The 27,104-nt window shown below is 41.7% G+C and overlaps 1 protein-coding gene across 3 annotated transcripts in view; it reads right to left on the bottom strand.

The window, feature by feature from the left end:
* Positions 1–27,104, bottom strand: part of cemip (cell migration inducing hyaluronan binding protein) — a 224,571-nt gene that overhangs the window by 83,172 nt on the left and 114,295 nt on the right. For all 3 annotated transcript variants that reach the window (XM_023332631.1, XM_023332632.1, XM_023332633.1), the window contains exon 12: positions 25,511–25,680. In XM_023332631.1, coding sequence (XP_023188399.1) covers positions 25,511–25,680 — 170 coding nt within the window. The remainder of the gene's footprint in view (positions 1–25,510; positions 25,681–27,104) is intronic.

Here is a 27,104-nt window from a genome sequence, read left to right as displayed (position 1 = left end):
AGTACCTGTAAAGAAACAAAGGGGGAGGGGAAAAAGAAACAAACAGCCTGCCAGGCATGTAACACCCCCACCCTTATAAGTCCAAACAGAAATGTTTGGAATACTCCAAGTAAGAGAAAACAAGTTCAAAAAGCACGTGACAAAGCATCTGCCAATACATTCTCAGACCCCTTTTTATGGCAGATCTTCAGGTTGTACTCCTGAATGATCAAAGCCCACCGCATGAGTCTTTGATTTTGATTGTACATCCTGGAAAGAAAGACAAGGGGGTTATGGTCTGTGAAGACAGTGATCGGTTCCACACTCAAGCCAAGGTAAGCTTCAAAATGCTGTAATGCCAAAAGTAGTGCAAGCGCTTCCTTCTCAATGGTAGAATATCTACCTTGATGAAGATTAAACTTCCTTGAGAAGTAGCTTACAGGATGTTCTATGCCGTCTTTATCATCCTGCAAAAGGACAGCTCCTACCCCAACAGCACTGGCATCTATGTCCAGTTTAAATGGCAAACTAAAATTTGGGGCGGAAAGAACAGGAGAACACGTGAGCAATCCTTTTAGATGTTCAAAAGCATGCTGACATTCATCAGACCAAGTAAAAGGTGTAGAAGGGCTGGTCAAAGTTGTCAAAGGAGCAGCTACCGTAGAAAAGTTTTTACAAAAGCGACGGTAGAATCCTGCCATCCCCAGGAATCGACGGAGCTCCCTCCTGCTCGAAGGACTAGGAAAGTCAGAAATCACTTTGACTTTCGCATCCACCAGACACACTTTCCCTCCACCAACCTGTTGGCCCAGATAGACAATGGTACCTTTTCCAAACTCGCACTTTGAAAGATTGAGCGTCAGCGAGGCAGCTGAAAGATGTTTGAAAACCTCAAGCAAAACAGAACGATGGGTAGACCAGTCATTTGAATATATCACAATGTCATCTAAATATACTCGGCAGTTTGGCACATCTCCCAGTACTCTATTGACAAGCCTTTGAAATGTAGCCGGTGCATTACATAGCCCAAAAGGCATCACTGTGTACTGAAGAAAACAGTCTGGTGTAACAAAAGTTGAGATAGGAGGCCTGCTTGGTTAGAGGTACTTGCCAATACCCTTTTAGCATGTCAAGTTTAGTGACAAATTTTGCTGGTCCGATTTCATCAATACAGTCTTCAATGAGGGGTAACGGGTGTGCATCAAGGACGGTGACAGCATTCACCTTACGAAAGTCTGTGCAGAACCTTGGACTTCCATCAGCCTTCATGTCTAATAGACATGGAGAACTCCATGGGCTGCAACTCTGAATGGCGAGTCCATTTTTAACAAGGTACTCCACTTCCTTTTTCATGATCTCCCTCTTTGTGGCATTGACACGGTATGCTCTCTGCTTTATAGGTGCTGGATTGGAAAGAACAATGTCATGAGACACCATATTAGTAGTCTTATATGAGTTTTGTGATGTCCTCCACTTGGTCACCTGCTAAATGTGATAAATAGTCAGGCAGTTTAGCCAGTATTTCACTATTACTAAGCTTGGCAACTCGTGGAGGATCTTTGCGTGTTACCATATCCTCCTCAGCTGACTTTGACACAGGTTACATGGGAAATAGCTTCAACCCGATTCTGGGTTGGTTGGTTGATCTCTCTTGAATGATACGGTTTTATCATATTGACATGACAGAGCCTGGTCTTACGGCGGCGATCAGGAGTTTGAATAATGTAGTTTGTTTCACTAAGGTTCTTTTCTACCACATATGGTCCAGAGAACTTTGTTTCTAGAGAAGAGCCAGGGACGGGCAGCAAGATCAAAACCTTTTCACCAGGGTTGAACTCACGAGCGACTGCTTTCTGGTCATAACGTTGTTTCATTTTGACCTGCTTTGAAGCCAATGCTTTCTGCGCAAGTGCACAAGCTGCCTGAAGGCGCTCTCTCATCTTTGAAACATACTCTGGAATACTTTTTACAGAGTGAGAGGGTGAGATTAGTTGGTCTTTAAGGACATTTAAAGGTCCCCTAACCTCATGTCCAAACACAAGTCCAGCGGGGCTACACCCTAAAGTGTCCTGCACTGTTCCACGCACGGCAAACAATAGAAATGGGATACCATCATCCCAGTCTTTCTTGGTATCCATACAGTATTTTCTCAGCATCGCTTTTAATGTCTGGTGAAACCTTTCAAGTGCACCTTGGCTTTCAGGGTGGTAAGAGCTTGAGGTGACATGCTCTACACCCAACTGTTTTAGTGCCTGGGCAAAGGTTCTAGACTTAAAGTTTGTGCCCTGGTCCGTTTGGACAACTTTGGGAAGACCAAACATTGAGAAAAACTTTACCAGAGCTTTGGTAATCATGGGAGCTGTGATCCTCCGCAGGGGCACGGCCTCAGCAAACCTGGTGGAAGCACACATTATAGTCAAGATGAACTGGTTTCCATTTCTAGACTTTGGCAAAGGCCCCACACAATCTACAATCACCCTTCCAAATGGTTCATCCACAACTAGAATTGGGGATAAAGGAGCAGGAGGTATAACCTGGTTTGGCTTGCCTGCAACTTGGCAAACATGGCAAGTACGACAATAAAGCGAAACATCAGACTTGAGACCTGGCCAAAAGAAGTGTTTGAGAACTTTGTTATAAGTTTTATTTATACCCAGATGCCCCGACAGTGGGTGATCGTGTGCTAATGCGAGCACCTGCATGCGGTACCTTGTTGGCACAACCACTTGAAAAATGGTACTCCAGTCTTCCAAGTTTTCAGCAGCCCAGCATCGCAACAGGAGACCATCATCAACCATATATGCCATCTTCTTCCCCTAGGCTTGCTCCGGGGTAAGAACAGAAGAATGACATTTCAACAAAGTCATGTCCTGCTTTTGAGCAGCGATGAATTCCTCCCTGGAAGCTGGTAATTCCATCATCTCTGGACCTGGAAGAGGAAATACATTTTTAGATTTGTTGAGTTCCGTCTCTGATCCGGCCGATTGAGTCTGCTCTGTAGCAAGAAAAGAGTCAGACAAATCAAGACTGTATTTCTTGGACTGGGCCCGCGTAGCCACACAAGCAGGAAAAATGTCAGGCATTGGTTCAAAGACCACACTTGTATCAGGTGTGTCCAACACCTCAGGCACAGGCAATACCTTTCCACCTGCCAAGTCATTTCCTAGAATGAGATCAATCCCCTTTATGGGTAAGGGGGGGAACAACAGCAACCCTGCAAAAACCACTCACAAGAGATGAGTCAAGGTGGATATTATGCAGTGGTGCAGATACAAAGGTCATTCCAATACCTTGAACAACCACTCTGGACTGACAAGATGACATGATGGGTAAGGACAAAATACCCTCCCTAATGATTGTCTGGGAACCACCTGTGTCCCTCAGGATTTTGACTTGTCGGCCATCCTTTGGATCCCCTGTTAAAGAAACAAGACCCTGGGTAATAAAAGGTATGAAACAGGGATCTAGTTCATTCTCATTTTTAGCAGTTTGGTTGCTGGAGTGCGACACATTTTTAAGCAACCCAACACCTTTTGTCTGTGTTGCCAAAGCCTTGCTCTTTAATGAAAGGCAGTCAGCAATGACATGGCCTTTTTTATGACAGTAAAAACACTCCCTTACCTCTCGTGGAGAAAGGGACTGCTGCTTAGGCTTAGCTTCTGACTGAGTGGGGTCAGGTTTTTGTTGACGAATGTTCAAAACTTTATCTGCACGAGGTACAGACACAAATACATTCTTGTGGGTCAACATGAACTCATCAGCGACAATGGCTGCTTTAGACAAAGAGGCCACCTTTTGCTCATTCAAGAAAACCACCAGTCTCTTCGGCAATGTGTTCTTGAAGTCTTCCAACAGAATTAGTTGGCGGAGGGATTCAAAGTCACTTTTAACCTCACTTGCAGCACACCATTTATCAAAAAGTAGTCCCTTCTCACGTGCAAACTCCACATAGGTCTGGCCACTAGACCTCTTATGGTTCTTGAATTTTTGCCTGTAAGCTTCAGGTACAAGTTCATAAGCACGTAGGATTGACTTTTTCAGTACCTCATACTTCATGCCCTCCTCAGCTGACAGTGACGAAACAACCTCCTGCGCTTTACCTATGAGCTTGCACTGCAATAGAACAGCCCACACCTCCTTTGGCCACTCCAGTGCCACAGCAATCCTCTCAAATGCATTGAAGTAAGAGTCCACTTCTGACTCCCTAAACACAGGCACCAAAGTAATATTCTTGCTGACATCAAACTTGTTTTTGTCCGACACCACCTGTGGAGAATCAGAGTACACAGATGAACGAGGAGGCGCGTTGCCACGTGAAAGTCTCAGAGCTTCTACCTCCAGCTGTTTCAGCTTAATCTCTTTTTCAGCTTCAATTTCCAACTTGCACATTTCAAGTTTGAAATCAAACTCAGCTTTTCTTACCAACTCCCTCTCCTGTGCCTCCAGCTGTAAGCGAGCCAGCCGAACCTTGAGTCTGACATTACCACTGGAGCCACTGAGCTCTGGTGACACTGGATCGAACCGTGGTAAAGTCGCAGGGGGCGCCTGTGGCTCTGCCGACCCCCTTGATGGTGTTGCCATTACAGCAACACCTTCATCTTTTGAAGGAGGGAGTTCTAAATCAACAGAAGGAACATCACAAACATCTACATCCATTTTACTTGGGTCCACCAGGACTTTAATCTCAACCAGTTTTTGAACAACAATGTTCTTAATTTCAGCTTTTGAAAAGTGTTTTTTCACTGAAATATCAAAATGCTCAGCCAGAGCTAACAAGTCGTCCTTACGACACAATTCCAGCTGCACATTGCTAGGAGCCTGTACAAAATTCTCTAAGCTGAAGCTCATTTCTAAACAGACACAAGGATCTCTCAAATGATTGTGGATGTCTACAGCTCAGGGAAAAGAGATATCCCGGACGAGCCCCCACTTGTTACAGCCCCCCCCCCCCTTTTTTGTGAGGAGGGGAGTAACACGACAGCCACAATCACTTGACAGAGTCCAGGTGAATGGTGTAAAAAAGAGGGATTTATTGATGGCGAAAATCCCGGAAGGCTCACACAAACTGTGGGGGAGAAAGGGGCGGTTAGGGGGGTGCCAAATCATAGAAAATAATAAAACAAAACAGGGCCTAACTACCATCTGAGCTAAAGAAACAAAAGAAAACAAAAACCCTGCTTATTTTATCTAACAAAAGTTTCCATCAAAACTTTACATGGGTGGCACCCACCTCCTTACCCTAGTGTATCTAACAGAAAAAACACCTACGTGATGAAATGTACAGGGTACCCCAAACTTACCTCGCCCTCTAACTCCCACCACAAACCTTCACACAAAGAGCAACAAGACATGCGTCAGGTAACAAAGCCAGCTCTCCGCTCTCCCCAGCTGGGCTGCTTAAATAAGGCCTCCCTGCATGCTGATTGGCCCATAGTTGATGAGGATCAATCAGAGGAGATTGACACCAGCTTTCCCTAGTACCTGTAAAGAAACAAAGGGGGAGGGGAAAAAGAAACAAACAGCCTGCCAGGCATGTAACACCAAGTAATGACGTGGTCTATGATTCACGACAAGCCCAAATTGAACTGCTATTTGCTGATCCCAGTCTTTCCAAATTGCATGTTAGTAGTTGAATTGCTGAAAGCTGGTTTGCTACCACCAGCTGCTGACTTGATTAAATGTTTGGACTCTGGTGGAGTCACCTACAAATCCTGAATTAAGCCTTAAAGACAGTACAGGATGGACAGGGTTTGTTGCTCATTTTTTAAACATTCTGTAGAACCCTGGAGAGCGGCCATCAGCCTATATGCATCTATTGCAACTTACCCTTTTCACAGTAGTAAAAAGAGGAGGAATATTAACACAAGCCAAAGACACATTTAATCAAACAATTCTGTCATGGATGCTGGGACAATTCTGTTATTGCTAAGTAAAAAACAAATTATCCATCCTCTTTTTCTGAGCTCTTGTCACTGTGGACAGAAGAGGACAGAGCATTTGGCAAAGACTCCCTAATAAAAAAGCACATTAATCCATCTAAACAAAAAGTGAGACTCCAGTCTCAGGGTACCTGTTCTTGTGGTCATGACAACACCATGAACAAAGAGTTGAAAGAAACAGATTCAACAACTGCAATGGCAGAAAGACTCCAGCCAATGTGAAACTTGAGTCACGATAGATCAAGTCAAACACCAGTTTTGCCTCATTTCAATCAGCAACAAGACCAAAGCCTGGGTACTGCTTCAGCTGTGGTGAAGATGGTCACATTTATTCCCACTGTAGTAACAGATCAAACTTGAATCTTGTGGAACAAAAAAAGGCCTCGTCAGAAACAAGAAGCCTGGAATGCCAAAAATTCCAATCAGCAGTCAAACTAGATGCAGTTCCCGTTGAGGGACACTGCCACCACCAGATGCTTGGTAACCCTGTGGAGAGATTCAACTGCACATTGCCCAATATCCTTGGAACCTTAACTGAAAGAGAACAAAGATTTTATCAAACCACTTGTTCATGCATAAAACTGCACCAAGAATGATGTCATCAGATTTTTTTCCATATTAGCTGATGTTTGGTCGTTAACCCCATTAGATGAGGGCACTTCCACCCTTCACCTGCACCTTCCTTGTCAAGCCTCCCGCTTTGGCTGGGAAATTACCCCCCCATACCCTTCACCCCATGCCGCTCCCCACAACAGCCCCCCACCTCACTCTCACTGTGGTCTACCTCCCCGCTCCTATGGTAGCAAATCCCTTATGTTAGTACAACACCCCCTTTCCCACACCACACTGATAGTAGCACCAGACGGTGACATACATTTCCTATATTCTCAAGTCCAAAACTTGACAGATGTGCACCTGCAATATGTCAAGAAGCTGAAAACTTACTTGCAAGACAGTTACCGGTTGGCTGGGGAGAATTCTGAAAAGGTAATGACCCGCAACATAACCTCCTTTGATTAGCATGTCACCATTTCTGAACTTGCCATTGATGACATACTCCTGGGTAGGAATGTTTGGCTGAGGGGAAAGCACAAATTGACTGTCACATGCGAACCTGATGTATACATTGCAGTGAAGAGGGCCATCAATCTTCTTGTCACACCCAAGAGCCATGCCAAACCTCTCAGAGCACTCCACCACAATCTTGTTGCCCTGTGGTTACCTACCTGAAAAGAGTCCTTCAAAAACTTACCTATGAAGAGAGAAAATAGCCTACCTGTAAACTTACTTGATCCCGATGATAAAGATCCATCAGAGAATGAGTTCATCTCTCTTTTGTATAATCCCTCCTCTAATGAGCCTGTCAAATTTATCACAGTTATTAATATTCCTTCTGTCTAGCAACTTGTTCCACCTACCAATCTACAGGAGATGCAGATCTCTGACCAGCCCCCTCTATCTGCTGCAGAAGAGGATTTTGAGGCTGTGGAACAGGAACTTCCAATTGTGGGAGAGGAACCAAGAGGACCTCCAGGTGTGGGTAGAGAGGAGATGCATTCCAGTTCAGATCCTGTTGATACTGTTGGAGACTCCAAAATGCTCAAGGAGGTCTTTCTGCTTGCCACCCCAGAGCCTTTCAGCAACAATATCAAACCAGAACTGCACTCACCTGTAGAATCTGAACAACTGAGCCCTGAATCGGAACCACCTTTGCAGAAATTAACCCATTTGAGAAGATCACCTACTCAGTCATTTGCTGTTAAAGTATTCAGTCATTATGTCATTGGCTAATCATTGTTTTTTCATATGCTCTTGAAGAGACTGATGATGAAAGCCTGACTGCTCCTTGTACCATCCATCCAACTATCAGTAGTCAACCTGTTCCATGTATGGGGTCGTATATGGAGTCGGGGGAACATGTAACCCATGTAACTGCCTCGACCAAACCCTTAAAGTTCTGGAATCATCATGAGTTTTCCCATTTTTGAATGCTGCTGCTTACTGAGTCTGAAGTCGCGTCTGTTGTTCACTAAAACAACTCAAACCCAACACATTTGCATTGACTCAGCATGCTCACCAGGTAGCTGTTGTAGTTAGCCTTTGCAACTCCTGAAACTTCTAACACTGTATCACCCCCTCGGACAATTCATTACTCGATGTTCAGATTTATTTTTGTATCTGATGTCTTGACATGGCGAGCTACCCACACACCACTGGGTGATAGGAAATCGAACCATGCTTTGCACTCAGGAACACAAAAGAAAACATTCTTGTTCCTAACTTCGGACTTTTGTGGGTTCTACCAACTAAATAAAGACTTAAGTCAGACTTGTCAAAGCAGCATTACATTTTAGTAAATGCAGCTTTGGCTTTTGCCTCTTTTCCATAAAATCCCATCATCTGCAAACAATGGCATTCCAACATTCTGATCATTATCATAAAATACATCATTTATTATGATTTAAAAGTACACTCAACTAACAATACTTCCTTGCAGAATACCATTTTCAACTATATACTCTGACTTAAACTCAGCCCCTACTCTAGCACATCTTCTGTTAAACCTTTCAAAGATTTGAAAATCTTTCTATTTAATCCAAGTTTATTTAGCTTAATGAAAAGTCCTTGATTCCACATGAAATTACTATTATGTGGAATCAATGGTAATTTGATTCCACATAATAGAATGTGGAATCTATTACTCTCCAAATTATTCACCTGAGGTATTAGCCAAAACAGCAAAAATTCACAGATGTGTTATCTTATGTAACTTTAGTAGGGGGAGACTTTAACTGCATGTTCAACCCCTTAATTGATAGGCATCCTTCACATATCTCCTCTGTAACAAGCCAGACCAATGCCCTTTCTGCAATTTGTGACAAGATGAGCTTTACTGGTGGCAATCCCTCCTCCCTACTGAGGAACAGTTTACATTTCACTCACTTCCTCACAAATGCCACACTCACATAGATTATTTTTATGGCAAAGTTTCAAATACAACTGGTCCTGTAAAATTGGATATTTTATTATCAGTGACCATGCTATAGTATGTGTAGAGTTGACCACTACTAAACATTTTTGCAGGAAGTAGATGTAGAAGATTTGACTCCTGCCTTCTAAGGGATGAGAGGTTTGAGTATTACATGACCAGAGAGTTTAAAATCTTTTTTGATATAAACCTTAAGTCCATGGAAAACCACTGTCTTATTTGGGAGACTTCTAAAGTGTATGTAAGAGGCTTAGTAATTAGCTATTCTTCCTCTAAGAAACAAAAGCGATTGGAATAGCAGTCAAAACTTGAGAAAGAATTAGAGGTTGTGAAGAAAATGCTAACCTCATCGTCTGGTCCATTATTGTTAGAAAAGAAGCATGCTGTGCAACCTGCACTAGATGCTGTGATAAACCAATAAGCTTTGGCTATTCTCTTTCCTAAACAGCGGATTTATGAATTTGGTGATGAACCCAGTAAATACTTATCTTTTTAAATTAAAGTTAAGTCACATCCTCAAATATTCACATCAGTAATTGACACTTCTGGTACTCTGTATTGTGATAATAAAAAATATCAATAATATTTTCAGGGAGTTCTATTTGCAACTTTACCAATCAGATCTGCCTCCAAGATCCTCTGAGGAAATGGAAGCTTTTTAATTTGAACTAATACTCCCTACAATATCAGAGGCTCAAAAAACTGAATTAGATGTACCCATCACTAGAGACGAAGCCCTTGTTGCACTTAAAATATTAGAACAGGGAAAGCACCTGGACCAGATGACTTAACTGGTGGATTTTATAAAGAGTTCCATCACATACTGCTGGACCCATTCTTGGCGATGTTGGAGCATTCTTTTACATCCAGCTCTCTACCTCAGTCTCTGAGGGAGGCAGATATCACAGTCATTTTAAAAAAGGTAAGAATCCATACCACTGCTCTATTTACAATGTATGTATATCTACGTATTTGTGCTGCACCCTGTCTCAACTGTGTAGATCTATGTTGTGCTAAGCCTAGTTTTTGTTTTGTCTGGTTTGTTTTACCTCTCCTAGGGCTGCCACCTTATCGTGGAGGAGGGATTTGAGTACTCCAATGATCCTAGGAGCTATGCTGTCTGGGGCGTTATGCCCCTGGTAGGGTCACCCAAGGCAGACAGGTCCTAGGTGAAGGACCAGACAAAGAGCAGCCTGAAGACCCCTTTGATGGATGAAAATTTTGGATTTGGTCTTCCCTCACCCGGAGGCGGGTCACTGGGGGGGTCATGATGGCGAGCGCCTGGTGGCCGGGCTTTTATCCATGGAGCCTCACCGGGCTCAGCCCAAAGAGGAGACATGGGTCCTCCCTCCCATGGGCCCACCACCTGTGAGAGGGGCCAAAGGGGTTGGGTGCATTGTGAGATGGGTGGCGGCCGAGGGAGGGGGCCCTGGCGGTCCGATCCTTGGTTGCAAAAGCTGGCAACCAGAGAGGAATGTCACCTCTCTGGTGGGGAAGAAGCCAGAGCTAGTGTGTGAGGTTGAGAGGTTTATGAATTAATTTAAATTCATAAACCTCTAATTTTAACCTTTAAATTAATCGAAATATTTTTTTTTATGTTGTAGCTCCGTTCTCTTTTTCAGCATAGCAACAGACATATTTTATTGCTTTACAAAGCAATAAAATATTGCTTTTTGTTTATTTGTCTTTAAGGCTTTTTTTGGCAGTAGTGTCTTTATTTTGGCAGTAATCTGAAGGGAAGGAAAGGAGAGGGTGGAGTGAGAAAGAACCAAGAATGGGATTGAGACTCAGGACAGCTGGGTGCCCCAGATATCCACTGCGCCAAACGATGCCTCACATTCTGTGCATGTAGTGCCTTTCTCCCCAATTTCCCCTATTATCTGATGACTCCTCGCATTTTACTAGTGTCATGCAAACGTTTTCACAGACTTAACTGTTTTCCACGTTTTGCCATGCTACAATATAATCTTTAATATGTTTTCTGGAGATGTTGGCATCGGGGCCACTGAGCCAGGCCTCTATGGCAGTGTTTTTCAATTCCAGTCCTCACACCCCCCTGCCCTGCATGTTTTAGGTGTTTCCCTTCTGCTGGATTGATAGAGGTACATCTAAAACAGGCAGAGCAGGGGGGCCTGAGGACTGGAATTGAGAAGCACTGCTCCATGGGGACTAAGCGAAATTTGGTTATGTAGCCCTCCATATCCGCTATTAATGTAGATTGCTGAAAATCAACAGATGATTAGATAATTCGCACAACTTATTGCATCTCTGAATAAAGTTGTTTATGTTATATCTTATCTGCGTATTGAATTAATTAAGCAATAAATTGGTTGTATTACCAGGAGCCAAAGCAGCTACAGCCATATAGGGCGCCGCCATGGTTATATATATATATACTGTATATAGTCATCTAGTGGTAAAAGTAAAAAAAACAAACTAGCATGCCCTGGACTTAAGATGGAGTACACAAACACATATTCTTGACGTGCTTTGATTAAACTAATTTATCTTCGGTGTAATTCCAGTACTTAAAATTTAACTTTATACGAGGTGAGTCACTCTCACCTGAGAATGGGCTGATTTTGTATCTTCAAATAATTGGAGAAGATTCATAAGTCTGAAACAGTCACAGGAACAGGTTTGAAAAAACTGTCTGTTACACAAGAGAGAGATTCCTTTGATGCATCAAAGAGTGATGTCATCACTGCTGATGTCACTGTTACCAATGGAACTGAACATTCTAATGGTGTGTTCGTATCAAACTCGTTTTGAGCGTCAGGCGAGTTTACAGTCAAAGTCTATGTGGAATGTAGGATGCCATGGACTCGCTTGACGCGTCAAACGGTTCAAAGGGCCGCTAGACGCTCCAAACGCGCCACATCGGCCCTCGACTTTGAATGTAAACCAGATGCACCTGACCCTCAAAACGTGTTTGGTGTGAACGCACCACTATATGTCCAGTCTCATATTATGTACATCATAATCCTAAAGCCTAATCCTAATATGATGGACTCATTGCTTTGAGTCACGGGTAAAGTTTAGAGGTAAGATGTGTTAAGTTAATGTTAGGGTTAGGAACAGACTAGTATGGGATAGGGTTAGGAAAAATGTCTGGGTTAGGCAAAATTGCAACTACTAAAATGAAGGGAAATGAATGCAAAGTTCTAATATGGGTTAAAATAGTTTTGACAAATCTGTATAGCATTTTGTTTTCTAAATCATTCTATAAATAATGATATAATGTTAGGTTGTATTTCTGCCAATTGTATAGCTGCAGTACACCAGTAGTCTAACGACTTGAATGTGCTGAGACACATTCAACGCATTAGGAACCAATCAGATCCAAAAGTTTGCCTTTTGGTTCTGATTGGTTGTTTCTGGACAGCAGCAGAGTCAGAGTAATTTTCATAGATTCTCTGTCTCATTCACACCTTAGGACAATTTAGAGAGATCAATTGATTTTTTAGAAATTCTACCTGCTGCAGTTTTTATATAGGAAAGTTTTAATTATGCTTATTTTGGTGTTTTTAACTCTGAAATTGATCTTGTGTTTTCTCCATTGATTTTGGAGTTAGGAATATTATTTGCCTGTGTCTTTGATTTCCTAAATTTGTGTAAAGCATTGAATTTTCATAATGCTCAATGTTGGCAAAACCTGGGTTTGGATAGTTACCTAGGTTAGTGCCACCTGGGTGTGGGTTGGCGTAAAGGCCGAGCCGGGCATAGATTGACCTTCAGGCCATCGCCAACATGAAGGCCCTCCATGCAACAAGTAGAGGTTGGTCGCATGGACCTCCATGTTTGATTGGAGGTCGGTCTTTCCTTGAACCTCCCTGCTTGATTGGAGGTCCGTCTTTCTTCAAACCACCCTGGTTGATTGGAGGCCCGCCTTTCCTCGGACCTCCCTGGTTGATTGAAGGTCTGTCTTTCTTCGGACCTCCCTGGTTGATTGGAGGTCAGTTTTTCCTCGAACCTCCCTGCTTGATTGGAGGTCCGTCTTTCCTCGCACCTCCCTGGTTGATTGAAGGTACGTCTTTCTTCAGACCTCCCTGGTTGATTGAAGGTCTGTCTTTCCTCGGACCTCCCTGATTGATAGGAGGTCTGCCTTTCCTCGAACCACTCTGGTTGATTGGAAGTCCATCTTTCCTCGAACCTCCCTGGTTGATTGGAGGTCGGTTTTTCCTCGAACCTCCCTGCTTGATTGGAGGTCCGTCTTTCCTCGCACCTCCCTGGTTGATTGAAGGTACGTCTTTCTTCAGACCTCCCTGGTTGATTGGAGGTCTGTCTTTCCTTGGTCTCCTCTGTTTGCAGGGAACCTTCTGTTTGCAGGAGGACCTCTGGTTGGGTGGAGACTCTCAGATGGTTGTTTTCTAGAGAAAGTTTCAACTTCATCTTCAGGTCTGCAACCTGACCCTGCAAAGATTTCACTGTTTCCTCCTGTTCTTTGAATTTGGAAGCTTGCTCAGTGTGACTTTTGAGTTGCTCCTCATATTTAAGTCTCACTCTGTATTCTTCAACCATTACTTCTATCAGACCTTTATTGCGGGAGGCATATTTTTCAGCCTCCCTCTTGAAGTAATCCAGCTGTTGAAGAATGCTCTTGTCGGCTGTAACTTTGGAAGAGCAAGAAACCTTTGATCCATCTTCACGTTTGACTTGCAGGTGATGTTCTTTTTCCAACATTTTTTGTAGTTTTTGAATCTCCTCTTGCTGTGATTTCACTTCAGCCTGGCATGCAATCCTTCGGTCTCTTTCCTCTTGGAGTTCAAAAATCTTATTCTTTAGTTCTTTTGTAAGATCGTCTACCTGCTTTGTGAGATCAATGACATGTTGACTAGTCTCTTCCATGTCTTCCACTAAGGGGGTGATCTCAAAGCCAGCAGAGGGAGTTGTTTTCTGCTCGACTTTAAATGATCTTGGACTCTTATAGTTGCCGGAAGGACTTGGTTCCCTCTGGACCTCTGCTGATTCATCTTCTGGCTCACTGTCATCTTCAAAAACAATGGTAGCATCATAGTCAACTTGGATGTTGAGCTTCATCATGTCGACCCATGAAAGCTCAGCTGGAAAAGCTTCATGTTCACAAGTAATCTGTTGTTGCTTCATGTCTATATTCTGGTAAATTCTTGCTTCTCTGAAAGGCTCGTAATATCTGGAATCGATATCCCGCTCGTTTAGATTAATTTCGAATGTGCTCTGAAGAGTGATCTGTCGCGATAGAATTGTGGAACAGGTCTGAGAAAATGCTGTCTGTGAGCTACATTCAAGAGAGAGATTCCTTTGTGGTATCATAGAGTGATGACATTACTGCTGATGTCATTGATACCATTGGAACTGAACATTCTATTGTAGCCTGACGTAAAAAAGACCGACCTCCAATCAACCAGGGAGGTTCGAGGAAAGACCGACCTCCAATCTGACAATGTCAAATATTGAGAAGTTTTTATTTTTAAACATTATGAAGTAAAAAAAACCTCAAAAACTCAGAAATATACATGGACAAGCTCGAGAATCAACTCAAACCCAGTTTCACACAAATACAAGGAAGCTAGCATAAGTGTTTGGCTGCTAAATAGGACGGTTCAAGGTCGCTATCAAGCTAATTTTCTTTTAGCTAATATTCTTGTCTCTTCTACCAAGAGATATGCAAACATACCTTTATCTTGGCTTTTTTCTATTCTTCCTCTCTTCCTGAAGAATAAGTTATTTTGTGCGACATTGGTTTGCTTGCTTATCTTCCACCAGTGCTTTGGAGGTTTGAATACGCATTGAACGGCAGCTCAAATCACCGGTGAAACATTACCTACCGCAGCCACCAGGGGGAACACAAGAGCAATTGTTTTTTTCTTTTTGCCCATATCAAAATAGGTTTCTACATGATTAAATATATACTAATATAAATTAAAATGACAACTTCATAATAAAATTTAAATAAAAAAAGCAGACTACAGTGATGATAAATATATGGAAGGAGTCTGCGAAGGGAGTCGACTGCCCCTTCATTGAGTAGAAGTTCAATTTTATAAGACAACTGATTGCAAAAGGACAGAGCAGGTGTGTTTAGTTTTCAACCCCTAATTTCCTCCATGTCTCTCCTCAGAGAAAATAAATTTAAAAAAGTGAGATGAAAGGAATTATAGGTGATGGAGTTTTGTTTTTATTTTTATTGTTAATCACTTCAGGACAAGTCAGAATTTATCTGTTGTAGCTCTACTTTTGATTACCCCATTGGTGGCTTTCTAATTCTGCACTATTTTCATTTGTCGTCTTTACAGCTGCAGTCTTTACAGTGCAGAAAACACTGGCTACCATTCAGAAACAGTGGTAAAAACACACTTCACTGGTGATAACTTCAGACTCTAGATTTAAAATTAAACTGGTCACCACTATGCACACTAAAACTAAAGCAGAATGCTGAAAGCTGGCACAAACAGCTCTTTGGTCAGTTTGAGTGAGTAAATCACCAAGGCAACTCTGAAATGCATAGCAACAGGAACGCAGCAGATTTTGGAATGGGCTTTTAGAAATGACTGACATTTTTAGTATACTGGACTGTGTACCTGCCCACACGCTCCCACATAAATCCACACCAAGAGGACAAGCTATCAAACGAAGAGGATGGCATGTTTTACACAAGCAGAACATTTCAATTACTCAAATATAGTACAGGAAAAAATCATAACAAAAAGGACAAAACGATGCACAATGACAAACACCTACACAGAAATGAACATTAAGATTCAACAGCCGCCATAGGACAGCCATGCCAATCAATCTGCCGGTCTGACCAGAGTCAGCTCTGAATATATATGAACAATCAATCTGCAAGAAGTCCTTCATCTGAGACAGGAAATGTAGACCTTAAGGCCTGCTTTTAGAGAGGGAATCTTTAAAACCTCTTAGAAACTACATGCATCACACAGAGCAGAATCTGCAAACCAGAAGCCACCAGAACCACGATGCTGAAGTTATGGGAAGAAGGAAGTGCGGCCTCTAGTGTTTCCCTTAAAAATGTGTGTAAAACTTTGTTGATAATCCACTAATGTCGGAAAAACAATTTTGAAATGGCAATGTTTAAATAACAAACACAATAAAAATCATTAAGTTTGTTCATGCAATAATTTATTCTAAAACATACAGCACCACAGATAAGCATATTCAAGGTCAAATTTTGTTTCTATTTGAAACAATCTGCTAAATTTTACATGACAAGCTCATGTAAAAATTATGAATTTTGAAATGATTAACTCTGACCTGTGCTAATGCAATTTTAATCTCTAAAGAGACAACCTGCAGGCAAGGCAGCTTGTTAAGCTTCCACGTTTTCACACCAAGTAGCTCAGCCAGACATTTAAAAAAGAAAGAAAGAAAACCTGTCAGCAAAGCAGAGAACAAGAAACCTCAAGGACACAAACTAAACTGTCAGCATTTGGCTTTCAGCTGCGGCCAATTTCCTCCACCGCATCTATATGATTCATTGCTGGAAAGTAAACAACAAAAAGCTAAAAACTACAAACACAGCCGGACTTCAGCAATGCAGGTGTCCAATTAATGGGGACTTAATGAGAGTTAATAGTTCCAACTTGCTGGCTCCTCCACCTTTAGAGCGCAGGTCTGAGAAAGTCCAGTGTGCTCCAAAAACAAGATGACTACAAGAGCTACTGTAGGCACACTGACAAATATATCTGTTACTCAACCCAACCGAGGAAGAAGTTGGGGGATTGGCACCTGTTTGTGGGGGGCAAGTCTCAAGTGTGCCATGATGAAGGAGGTGGAGAAGTGTGCCTGTTGCTCTGTGGCTTTCAGATAGGCAACAGCTCCATAGGACCTCTCAGAGGCGTCACAGAAGATGTGAGGCTCATATGTAGCAACACTGATGTTGTGAGGACTGTAGCAGCAAGGGAAGATGATATGCTGGAGATTAGACAGTTCTTCCTCCCATTCGAGCCAGGATTGAGGCAGATTTCCCTCTATGGGCTCATCCCATTCTCTCTGTGTATTCCACAGGGTCTGTACAATGAGCTTTGCTCTTATGGTGTAAGGACAGTAGGTATGCAATAGGTCATACTGACTGGCTAGTACTTTTTAAATATTGCGCAGTGTGACAGTTCTGTAGGGCACTAGGTGGTGCTTGTATCCCATGACATCAGTTGGGCAGTGCCAGCTGAGACCCAATGTTGACTCCTGTGAATCAAGGCTTTTGAAGTTTACAGCTTTCTGACCTGGCCGTGCTGGACACATGAGCAACCACCTCAGGAAGGTTGCTGGCCCACTGTCGTATCTCAAATCCACCTTGGAGGAATAACTCTCTCATCCTGTCAATGAACAACTTGACCTGTTGTGGGTCAGTAAGGGAATCCACATAAAAGGCTGTGTGGAAGCATTCATAAATGTCCTAATGTGCTTTCTGAAGGGCAAACGTAGCACAGAAAGGGCTACACATTGTCCCAAAAGGCAAGACTCTCCACTCGTATACAACTGGCATCCCCTGTTTCACCATCTCTCCACAGGAACCGCAGTAGGGTACAGTATTCAGGGAGCAGGTGGATCTGGTGAAACACACCCTTTACGTCTCCGCTTACTGCCCCCGGATACTGCTGGAATCGGAGGAGTACACCCAGCAGTGTAGGCCCCAACAGAGGGCCTGGCAGGAGGTAGTTTTTAGGACAGTGCCTGGAACTCAAAAGAGCAATTAAAGACCACCCGAGCCTTGTTGTTATGATGTACTATATAGTGTGGCACATACCAAGATTCAGTAGAGCTGTGACTCTCTTCTGGAGTCAGCTTCACCATATAACCAGAATCAACCCAACTTCTTGAACTACTGGTTTTATGTGAGGGCAAGTTCTGGATATTTAATTAGCTTCTGCTCGGTGGATCTCAGCAGGACAACTTATAAGAGTCTGTGTGCGTCTAACATGCTAATTTCGGATTTCTCATCAATTGAATCTTCGTTGGTCAGAAGGAATAGGTAAACTCCAAAGGTGCAGCTGCAGAGTTCTTGATGGAATAGTAGAAGGTACATGGGAGATGAGGGTACAGATGATGAGGCTGGGGTAGATAACGATGTGCTTATATTTGTTTTCGTATGTGGGGGTGTGCATGTGTGTGTGGTTGCATAATAAAAAAACACACTAGCCTCAAACACACAGGATTAACGAAGAAGTGATAGTGGATGGTAGTTCCTTAGCCATGGATGCTGTTTTTATTGTGCAGAGCCACATCGAAGCACACGAATTAACTTAGTCAGCTGACTTCCGGTTGAGGCAGCTCCATGTGGTTCAGCGCCACACCTGAACCATTTCATTTATGATATGGCTCTTATAAAATTATGCAATATAGCCTCGTACAGGCTGTTGTGTATATATTAGGCAACAATCAACCATTCAGGCATGCCAAAGAAATCTCAAACCAACAAGTTCGGACAGCACACGAGGGCCTCTGAAGCGGAAGCCAGCTCAGCTAGTCTAGCTTGCTCAAATGCAACAATGACGACTGCAGCGGGCAACCAGAATGCCATTATGGAGGAAATACAGTCAATGAGGCAAGAATTGTTGAAGAAAATGGACGAAAAGGCTATAGAAATCCAAATGGAGCTGTGCAATACCACGAATAAACTCAATAAAAAACTGGACAAACTTGAGAGTCACACGTCTGAGCTGGAGAACAGAGTGACCGCTAATGCTGACTCTATTGCAACTATAGAGAGTCTGACTTGTCTCGGATGAAAAAAGAACTTTCCCTCCTCAGAGCCCGGTGAGAGGATCTGGAGGCTAGATCACGGTGTTGCAACATCTGCATCACCAGAGTAAAAGAGGGGCGAGAGCAAGGGAAACATCCATCTGCTTACGTAGCTGGTGTGCTGAAAGGAGCCCTTGGACTGGACAAGTTGCCCACTCTGGATATAGTGCATCCGACCCTCCATACAAAGCCAGTACAAGATTATTTGCCACCCAGGGCTTTAATGTCACTACTTCACAGAAAAAGAATTACTTCTCAAAAAGGCAGGAGAGACTAGGTGATAACAACCGCTGATGGTGACAGTATCCGCGTCCTGCCGGATTTCACCCAAGCTGTGAGTAAGCAACGCTGCGCTTTTAACCGAAGTAAGGAAACTGCTTCGCAGCTGCGTCGGAATCTGCTACGGCCTCAGATACCCAGCGATGTTAAGGATTACTACAACGGTTCGACAAGAAATGACCTTCAAGGATCCAAAGCATGCGAAGGAGTTTATTCTGAAGGAGTTTCTGAGCACTGAAGTGTCCCACTGATAATGACTTTTTGCAAGAGAGCATGTGCTGGAATTATTAGGACTGGACAGCGCCGTTGCAGAATAATAATGAACATTAGTGCTGAACAACTGGATCTTACAGGTAATGCATGCGTATATTGAGCATTTTCTTTATATAAGAGACATACCATAATCTCTAATAACTTCTAATTTTAAGTTTTGGCTTTTTTGATACTTGCATTTTTTTTAATGGAGTCTTGTGATACTATATTGGGAATATGTATTATTGCTGTAGAAATTGCAATTACCATTTATAATTGGGTTCTGGTGTGGGCTAACATGGTAAGCATTTATTGGTTCAGATAGTGAGGAGATACACTATGAAAACTGGAAGTATAGCGGTCTCCTTTTGAGGCTATTTTTTTTTCTTCTTTTGTCGTTCTATTATAGGTGCTTTGTTAATTTTGTGTTAATTTTCTCCCTCTCCCTCTCCCCTGCTCCCTGCCCTTTTTTCTCTTCTCTATTCCCCTCATGGGCTATATGTTGGATGCTGCCTTTGCCGAGTCCTGTCTATGACCTCTGCAAATAACAAGATACTAACCAACACCACTTCGGTCTGCTGGAATGTCAGGGGATTAAACCATCCGGTCAAATGCAATAAATTATTCTCTCATCTACATAAATTGCAAAGTCGCATCGTTTATTTACAAGAAACCAATTTGCTAAATAAAGATCAGTGTAGACTCCGCAGAGGTGGCTTTACACAATATTTTCACTCGGATTTCAACAGTAAGATCAGAGGAGTAGTTATCTTAACACATAAAGATGTACAATATGAAGAGTCTAAAACAATTAGGGGAAAAAATGGCAGGTATGTCATCACACAAGGCAAATTATTTAATAGGTCTGGTGTTCTTGCTAATGTTTAAGCCTCTAACTGGGATAATGTGGATTTTTTTAGCGATCTTTTTTCCCTCTTACCTGATCTTGAGTTGCACAACTTAATACTAGGTGGGGACCTGAATTGCACTGTGAACCCAACACTGGATCATTCCAGCCCAAAAGTTGCCATGATTAGTAACCCAGCCCGTTGTATTAATACATTTATTGAAACATATGAAATGGTGGAGCCCTGGAGATTCAAATATCCATCATCCAAACAGTTCTCTTTTTTTCTCCCAAGTACACCAAACCTACTCAAGGATTGACTACTTTCTGATTGGTGCCCATGGTTACCCAAGTAGACTATGGCAGCATTGTAATATCAGACCATTCCCCAGTTGCTCTGGGTTGGGCTTTCTTGAAGACAAATCTCCCACCTTTTCGTGGCGGCTTAAACCTAGACTGCTGTCTGAACAAAGGTTTGTTGACTTTATCAATGCAAAAATAGATATTTTTATTGAGTTGAATGAGTTGTCTGGGATGCTACACTTTGGGAAAGTCTAAAAGCATATCTGAGAGGTCAAGTGATATCTTACATTGCTGGTGAAAATAAAAGGAGGGCTAAACGGGCTTCAGAGCTTATTGAACAAATTGAAACCGTAGATCAACTACATTCAGCTTCACCTTCCAATGATTTATACAGAGAAATAATACTACTTCAAACAGAATTTGATTCAATGCACCTGAGGTCAAGTCTCACCTATTGTGAGTCGGGGATCGTGCCATCAACTTAAACAGTCAACATCTGCAGGTTTCATTACAGCGATAAAGGATGAGCATGGTAGTATACTTACTAACCAAAATGAGATTAATGTCCAGTTTAAGTCATTTTATGAGAATTTGTATACCTCTGAAGCTGGTGATACTGCCTTGATCGAAGACTTTTTCAGCAATTTGACTATGCCCATTCTAGATTACTCAGACAAATCTAACTTGGAGGGCACTATTACTATATCAGAAATAACTCAGGCTATCACAAAAATGAAACCTGGAAAGGCACCTGGCCCAGACAGGTTTCCCATAGAGTTCTTTTAAAAATTTGCACCAAAATTAGTCCCTTTACTGCTAAGAGTTTTTAGGGAGATATTAGACAAAAGGCTCTACCTGTGACTATGACACAAACAATTATTTCACTGATACTTAAAAAAATCTAAAGACCCCTTGCACTGTGAGTCATATCACCCAATTAGTTTGTTATGTTGTGATTGTAAGATTTTGGAAAAGGTCCTTGCTGGCAGACTTGAAGATGTTCTTCCCAAACTTATCCATTCGGACCAGACAGGCTTTGTTAGGGGCAGGCTATTTGCAACATCTCTAAGGTCGACGCCCGCCCTGTGGCGGGCATGACGTCATGTTTCTGTGTGTGTTTTTTGCTCCAATGTGATAATAAATTTTGTCAAAATGAAACAAACACTGTAAAATCACAAAGTTTAGGATGTTCTGAAAATAATGATACCAAACAAGGTAAGGTAAATAGTTTTTATGGTGAAAATATAAGGGTAAATTCAAAATTAGACCAAAACGGCCATTTAGACCCAAGACTCCAAAGGGTTAATGTAACCGATCAGCCCCATGATGTTGAACCTGAAGTAGTGATATCCCTCGATGCCCAAAAGGCATTTGACATAATTTTATATGATTTTTTTGTTTACTACATTCAAAAGATTTGGATTCGGCCCAGTTTTCTGTACTCGGATCACCATTTTGTACACAGCACCACATGCATCAGTACGAACAAATAAGGTCACTTCTAGTTTCTTTCCTGTCTCACGTGGTACTCGACAAGGATGCCTCCTTAGCCCCCTTTTGTTTGATATCGCTATTGAAGTATTAACAATGAATCTCTTCAGCTATTGATAGATTGTTTAGCAGAAGTCAAATCTCGGATGGAACAAAACTTTCTTCACCTCAATCAAAGTAAAACTCAAGTTATACTATTTGGTCAGAGTCTTCACACTACAAATCCAGATCTGATTCTTGGTTCTTTAGCTCGGTTTTGTCAGACCTCTGCTAGGAATCTTAGTTTTACTTTTGATAGCTGTTTAAAGCTAGATAAACAAGTTAGGTCTGTCGTTAAATCACGTTTTTATCACCTGCGGATTTTAGCAAAAGTTAAATTTGTGTTATTGTCGTTCTTGTACAGCACTTTGGTGCAGTTTCACACCTGTTTTAAAGTGCTATATAAATAAATTTGACATTGACATTGAACCTCTGGTAATCATGATAAGGGACTCCATTAATTTAACTGGTGTGCAGAAAGGTGGGCACGTAAACAAATTGTCCCTTTACGCTGATGACCTCATCCTTTTCCTGTCTAAACCCAGTATCACAATATCTATTGCTAAACCTAATTGGAAAATTTGGGCAGGTTTCTGGTTATAGATTGAATCTATCAAAAAGTGTTATATTCCCAATTAACAAAAAGGGGCGTCAAATGACCTTCCATAGTCTCCCCTTTATAGTCAGTAAAGATAGTTTTGATTATTTGGCCGTTTGCATAGCATATGACTTATTTAACAAAAATTTCACTAAGGCACTGAATAAGGATAAAACAGACATGGAGAAGTGGTCAAAACTCCCTATAGGAAGAATAAACTCAGTCAAGATGACAATCCTGCCAAAGTTTTTATATCTGTTTCAGACCATACCAGTCTTTATTCCTAAGAAATTCTTCAAAGAACTAAACAAACATATATCTGTGTTCATCTGGAATAAAAACATTCCGAGAATTAGAAAGGAATATCTAGAGAGACAGAAAGAGGACTATCCCTACCTAATTTCCTTTACTAATACTGGGCAGCCAATGTCCATAAGTTTTTGTACTGGTTTATGATCAGATGATCAGCCCATGAGATGCTGAATCTCCAGAATGGGTCCACCTGGAACAACATTCTAGCAATCCAGTTTTGCTTAGCTCATTAATATGTAGCCCTTTACCATTGAGTAAATGTCACAGGACAAATAATCCAGTTGTCGGGGGCTAAAGATATGGTTCCAATTTAGGACTCATTTTCAATGTAGAAATGCACTAACTGCATCTCTTGTGAACTGGACATTGCATCGCACCCCATCCTCAATAGATCCATCCTTTCAGGTATGAGAGCGGCATAACTTGCATAAAGGACCTTTTTGAAAGAGGAAAATTTATTTCTTTTGAACAGCTAAAAAGGGACTTCGGTGTCCCTCAGGCTGACTTCTTCAGGTATCTCCAAGTACGTAGTTATGTGAAAGCTAATTTCTCATTAACGCTGCCTCGAATAACGTGGATTGATGAATGTTTGGATATGAATCCGACTGATACGGGCTTAGTATCAGTTATATATGGCAAAATTCAGAACGCTGCATCCCCATCACTTAGACATCTGAAAGAATCATGGGAAGAAGAGTTAGGGGAACTATTTACTGATACAGCCTGGAGGACTGTAATCTCAAGAATCCACTCTTCTTCAATTTGCATTAGACATAGCTACAGTTTAAGGTTCTGCACAGATTGTACTTGTCCCCCAATAAATTATCTAGAATGTAACCTAGCATAGACTCATCTTGTGTTAGGTGTGGGCACAGCCCTGCTGATCTCATATGTCATATGTTCTGGCTTTGCCCCAGGCTCCTCCCCTTTTGGGAGTCAATCTTTAGGACGATTACATTTATATGTAAGAGGAATATTGATTGAAGTGCTCTAACTGCCTTATTTGTGGTTGTCCCTCCAACTACACCAATAACAACGCAGCAGGCCAATGCCACAGCATTTGTTACACTACTTGCAAGATGCCTTATTAGGCAAATAATATTTTATTCAATTGGAGGAGAGGGATAAAGCCTCCGTCTCATAAGCAATGGATGGAAGATGTTATGTTCCATCTGAAGCTTGAGCATCTGAAACATACAGTTAATGACTCAATTCAACAATACAATACCACCTGGCAGCCATTTCTTTTGTATTTTGAGACAGACTTCTCCTGAGTATATAGCCCTCCCACGTGCCCTCCTCTCCTCCCGTCCTCCCTTTTTACTAAATATGTGATTTTAGCACCTGTTGTCATTTTTTTGTTTGTTTCATTGTTGTTCTTACATGTTTAAAACAAATAAAAAGATTTGAATAATAATAATTAACATAGTCAGCTACGTGAGATTGAAACTACAAAAACAAACAGATGCATCATGGGTAATGTAGTGTCAAACTGACAGACTTTTAATAATAAGTTTCAACAAGCTGAATGGAGGATGTGTGATGGCATCATGTCATTACACATCAAGCAGAAAAATACATGTAACTTTTTCCCACTATGAAGAAAAATACGGTAACTCTGGTCCCTCTAACTCAGGGGTGTCAAACTCCAGTCCTCGAGGGCCGGTGTCCTGCAACTTTTAGATGTGCCTCTGCTACACCTGAATAGAATAATTAGGTCATTAGCAGGACTCTGGGGAACTTATCTACACAACAAGGAGGTAATTAAGCCATTTCATTCCAGTGGTTTGTACCTGTGGCACATCTAAAACCTGCAGGACACCGGCCCTTAAGGACTGGAGTTTGACACCTGTGCTCTAACTGAACATAAACAATAAAATTAAATGATTTCACCTAAGTTATGAGCTATTTCTATGTGATAGCTATATAATGTCAGATACAATAGGGTTGGGCCAAAGGGGGACGGGTCCTACAGTGCAAAAAGGCCTTTACAGGTGTCCAACTCATTTATTCCCCATAAGATAACCCACTACTACAAGCCATTCTGGCTCATTCACAATTCAGAATATGCCTCACCACTAGTAGATTGTATTTCTAAAGATCCTTGCAAGCCCACAAACAAAATAGACCACAGAGAACTCTAACAGCTTTGGTATTTTTGGCTTCTGCTGTCGAACTCCCACGCCGAAAGCACTATGCTCACAACATAACTTTGCTTTGATTAGCATGGTAGCCTTGTGCCCAATCACGTGACAATATGGGACCATCCCTTCAGTTAAAAATTCATAAATATAACTGACCCCTGTAAGACAAGCAGCATCTGGCTGAAAATTAAAGATATTATATAATAAAAAAATATTATTATGGGTCTGTTCTGTAGATTTGGTTGCATAGTGCTGTTCATTTGTTAATGCTAAAAAATCAAAGTTTGATTAAAACAGACAAAAGTAAGAATGTGTGCTTTGTAACAGAACTAACACATAAAATGAAAGAAGTATAAAGCTTCTCATCCATAAAACAGTAAATGCAAAATGATTTATCATGCAAAACATTCTTATTTGCCTAGTTACATTAAAATAACACCCACTCCCGCTCTTAGATCCACAACAAACACAGGTTGCAAATGATAATAAATTGTCAGCCATTTGAGAGTCAAAAGAGCTGGCTCTCTGAAAAGAGCAAAAATTCCCATCACTAATTTAATGTTAGCTTTGTAAATGATCAGGTTATCAGGATTATACCTTCAAATGTCCCCCGAAGGTGTCAAAGTCAAAGAATTTACAAGTCTCATGGCCATAGCAGGTGGGCTCAGTCTCGCCACGAAGTAGGATGTTACGTGTCAGCAGGCCAACCTCTGCTCTCATATCCACCCCATCAACTTCTTCACCGATGTGGATAAACTTGGCTCTTCCTGGACCAACAACAAAACAAAAATACAAGTAAACTATCTCATCTTAAGGGCTACAGGGTAAATCTTTTAGAAACTGAACACCTATTATACAGCTGAGGTAAAAATATAGCACCTTGCAAAAGTATTCACACCCACTCAACCTTTTGAAGTTACAGCTATTCAATAAAGTTCATTTACATCACACTAATTCCCAACAAATGTTATCTCAAAAACATTTGTTGATAACATTTTTATTTTATTTTTTTTAATAAATCATTTTAGTTCAATCACATGCATTTCAAACACATATCAACTGTATTAACAGAAATCCAGTCATATAGTCTAGTGGTTGGTGACTACGTACTTGTGGCACTAAGGGTATGTGATGGGTCAGTATACCAGTTATTAAGGTGCACCCTGAGCCCCGTACTCTCCCAGTTGTGTACACCCATCCCAGTCTTATGCTACGCTAGTTTCAACCCCTCTCCCACTCTTAGATCTAAATCACAAACCACAAGGCTCCAATTGGATCTGTCTCTCCTTTTAAATGACTGGATAAATATAACATAGAAATGAAACTGGCGAAACAAAAGAACTTCACTCTGCTTGGAAATTTATGACAGCTTTAATCCATAGTAGTCTGTGATCATGAAGCTTGCAATTTTACCTGCTGGCAATCCCTTCCATACATGTTTACTTGGTGCCTCTAAAAACCACTGTAATGTACACTCACCAGCCATTTTATTTGGTACACCTGTCCAACTGCTCATTAACGCAAATGTGAAATCAGCCAATTACATGAGAGCAACACATTGCATTTAAGCACATAGTCATGGCCAAAATGATTTGCTGCAGTTCAAACCGAGCATCAGAATGGGGAAGAAAGGTAATTTAAGTGGCATGGTTGTTGGTGCCAGACGGGTTGGTCTGAGTAGTTCAGAAACTGCTGATCTACTGAGATTTTCAGGCACAACAGAGAATGGTTTACAGAGAATGGTCCAAAAAAGAGAAAATATGATAGAGCACCTTTGGGATGTGGTGGAAAGGGAGATTCATATTATGGATGGGCAGTCAACAAATTTGCAGCAACTGTGTGATGCTATCATGTCAGTATGTTTCCAGTACCTTGTTGAATCTATGCCATGAAGGATCACCGGAGTTCCAAAGGCTAAAGGCTGTCTAACCTACTAGCGAGGTATACCTAATAAAGTGGTTGATGAGTGTGAAGACACCTGTGTCTGGAAGGTCCGTTCACTGCATTCAGCATTCCTGACTACCATAGGATCAATATTTTTGGGGATTTACAGTTTTATACCTCTCTCACTGTTCTTGTAGTTTAGTCTTTCATGTTGGGAAGCTGGGGCTTGGGTTCTGTGTGGGGTTTTCCGTTTCTACAGTCATCCACCAGAAGGGAGCCAGGGAGTTGCTGTTCTCTGGAGGGTGGA

This window comes from Xiphophorus maculatus, chromosome 4 (genome assembly GCF_002775205.1).
Source record: "Xiphophorus maculatus strain JP 163 A chromosome 4, X_maculatus-5.0-male, whole genome shotgun sequence".
NCBI classification, from domain to species: Eukaryota; Metazoa; Chordata; class Actinopteri; order Cyprinodontiformes; family Poeciliidae; genus Xiphophorus; species Xiphophorus maculatus.
Note: the sequence above shows the minus strand (reverse complement) of the source record. Positions and strands in the feature narration are given on the sequence as shown.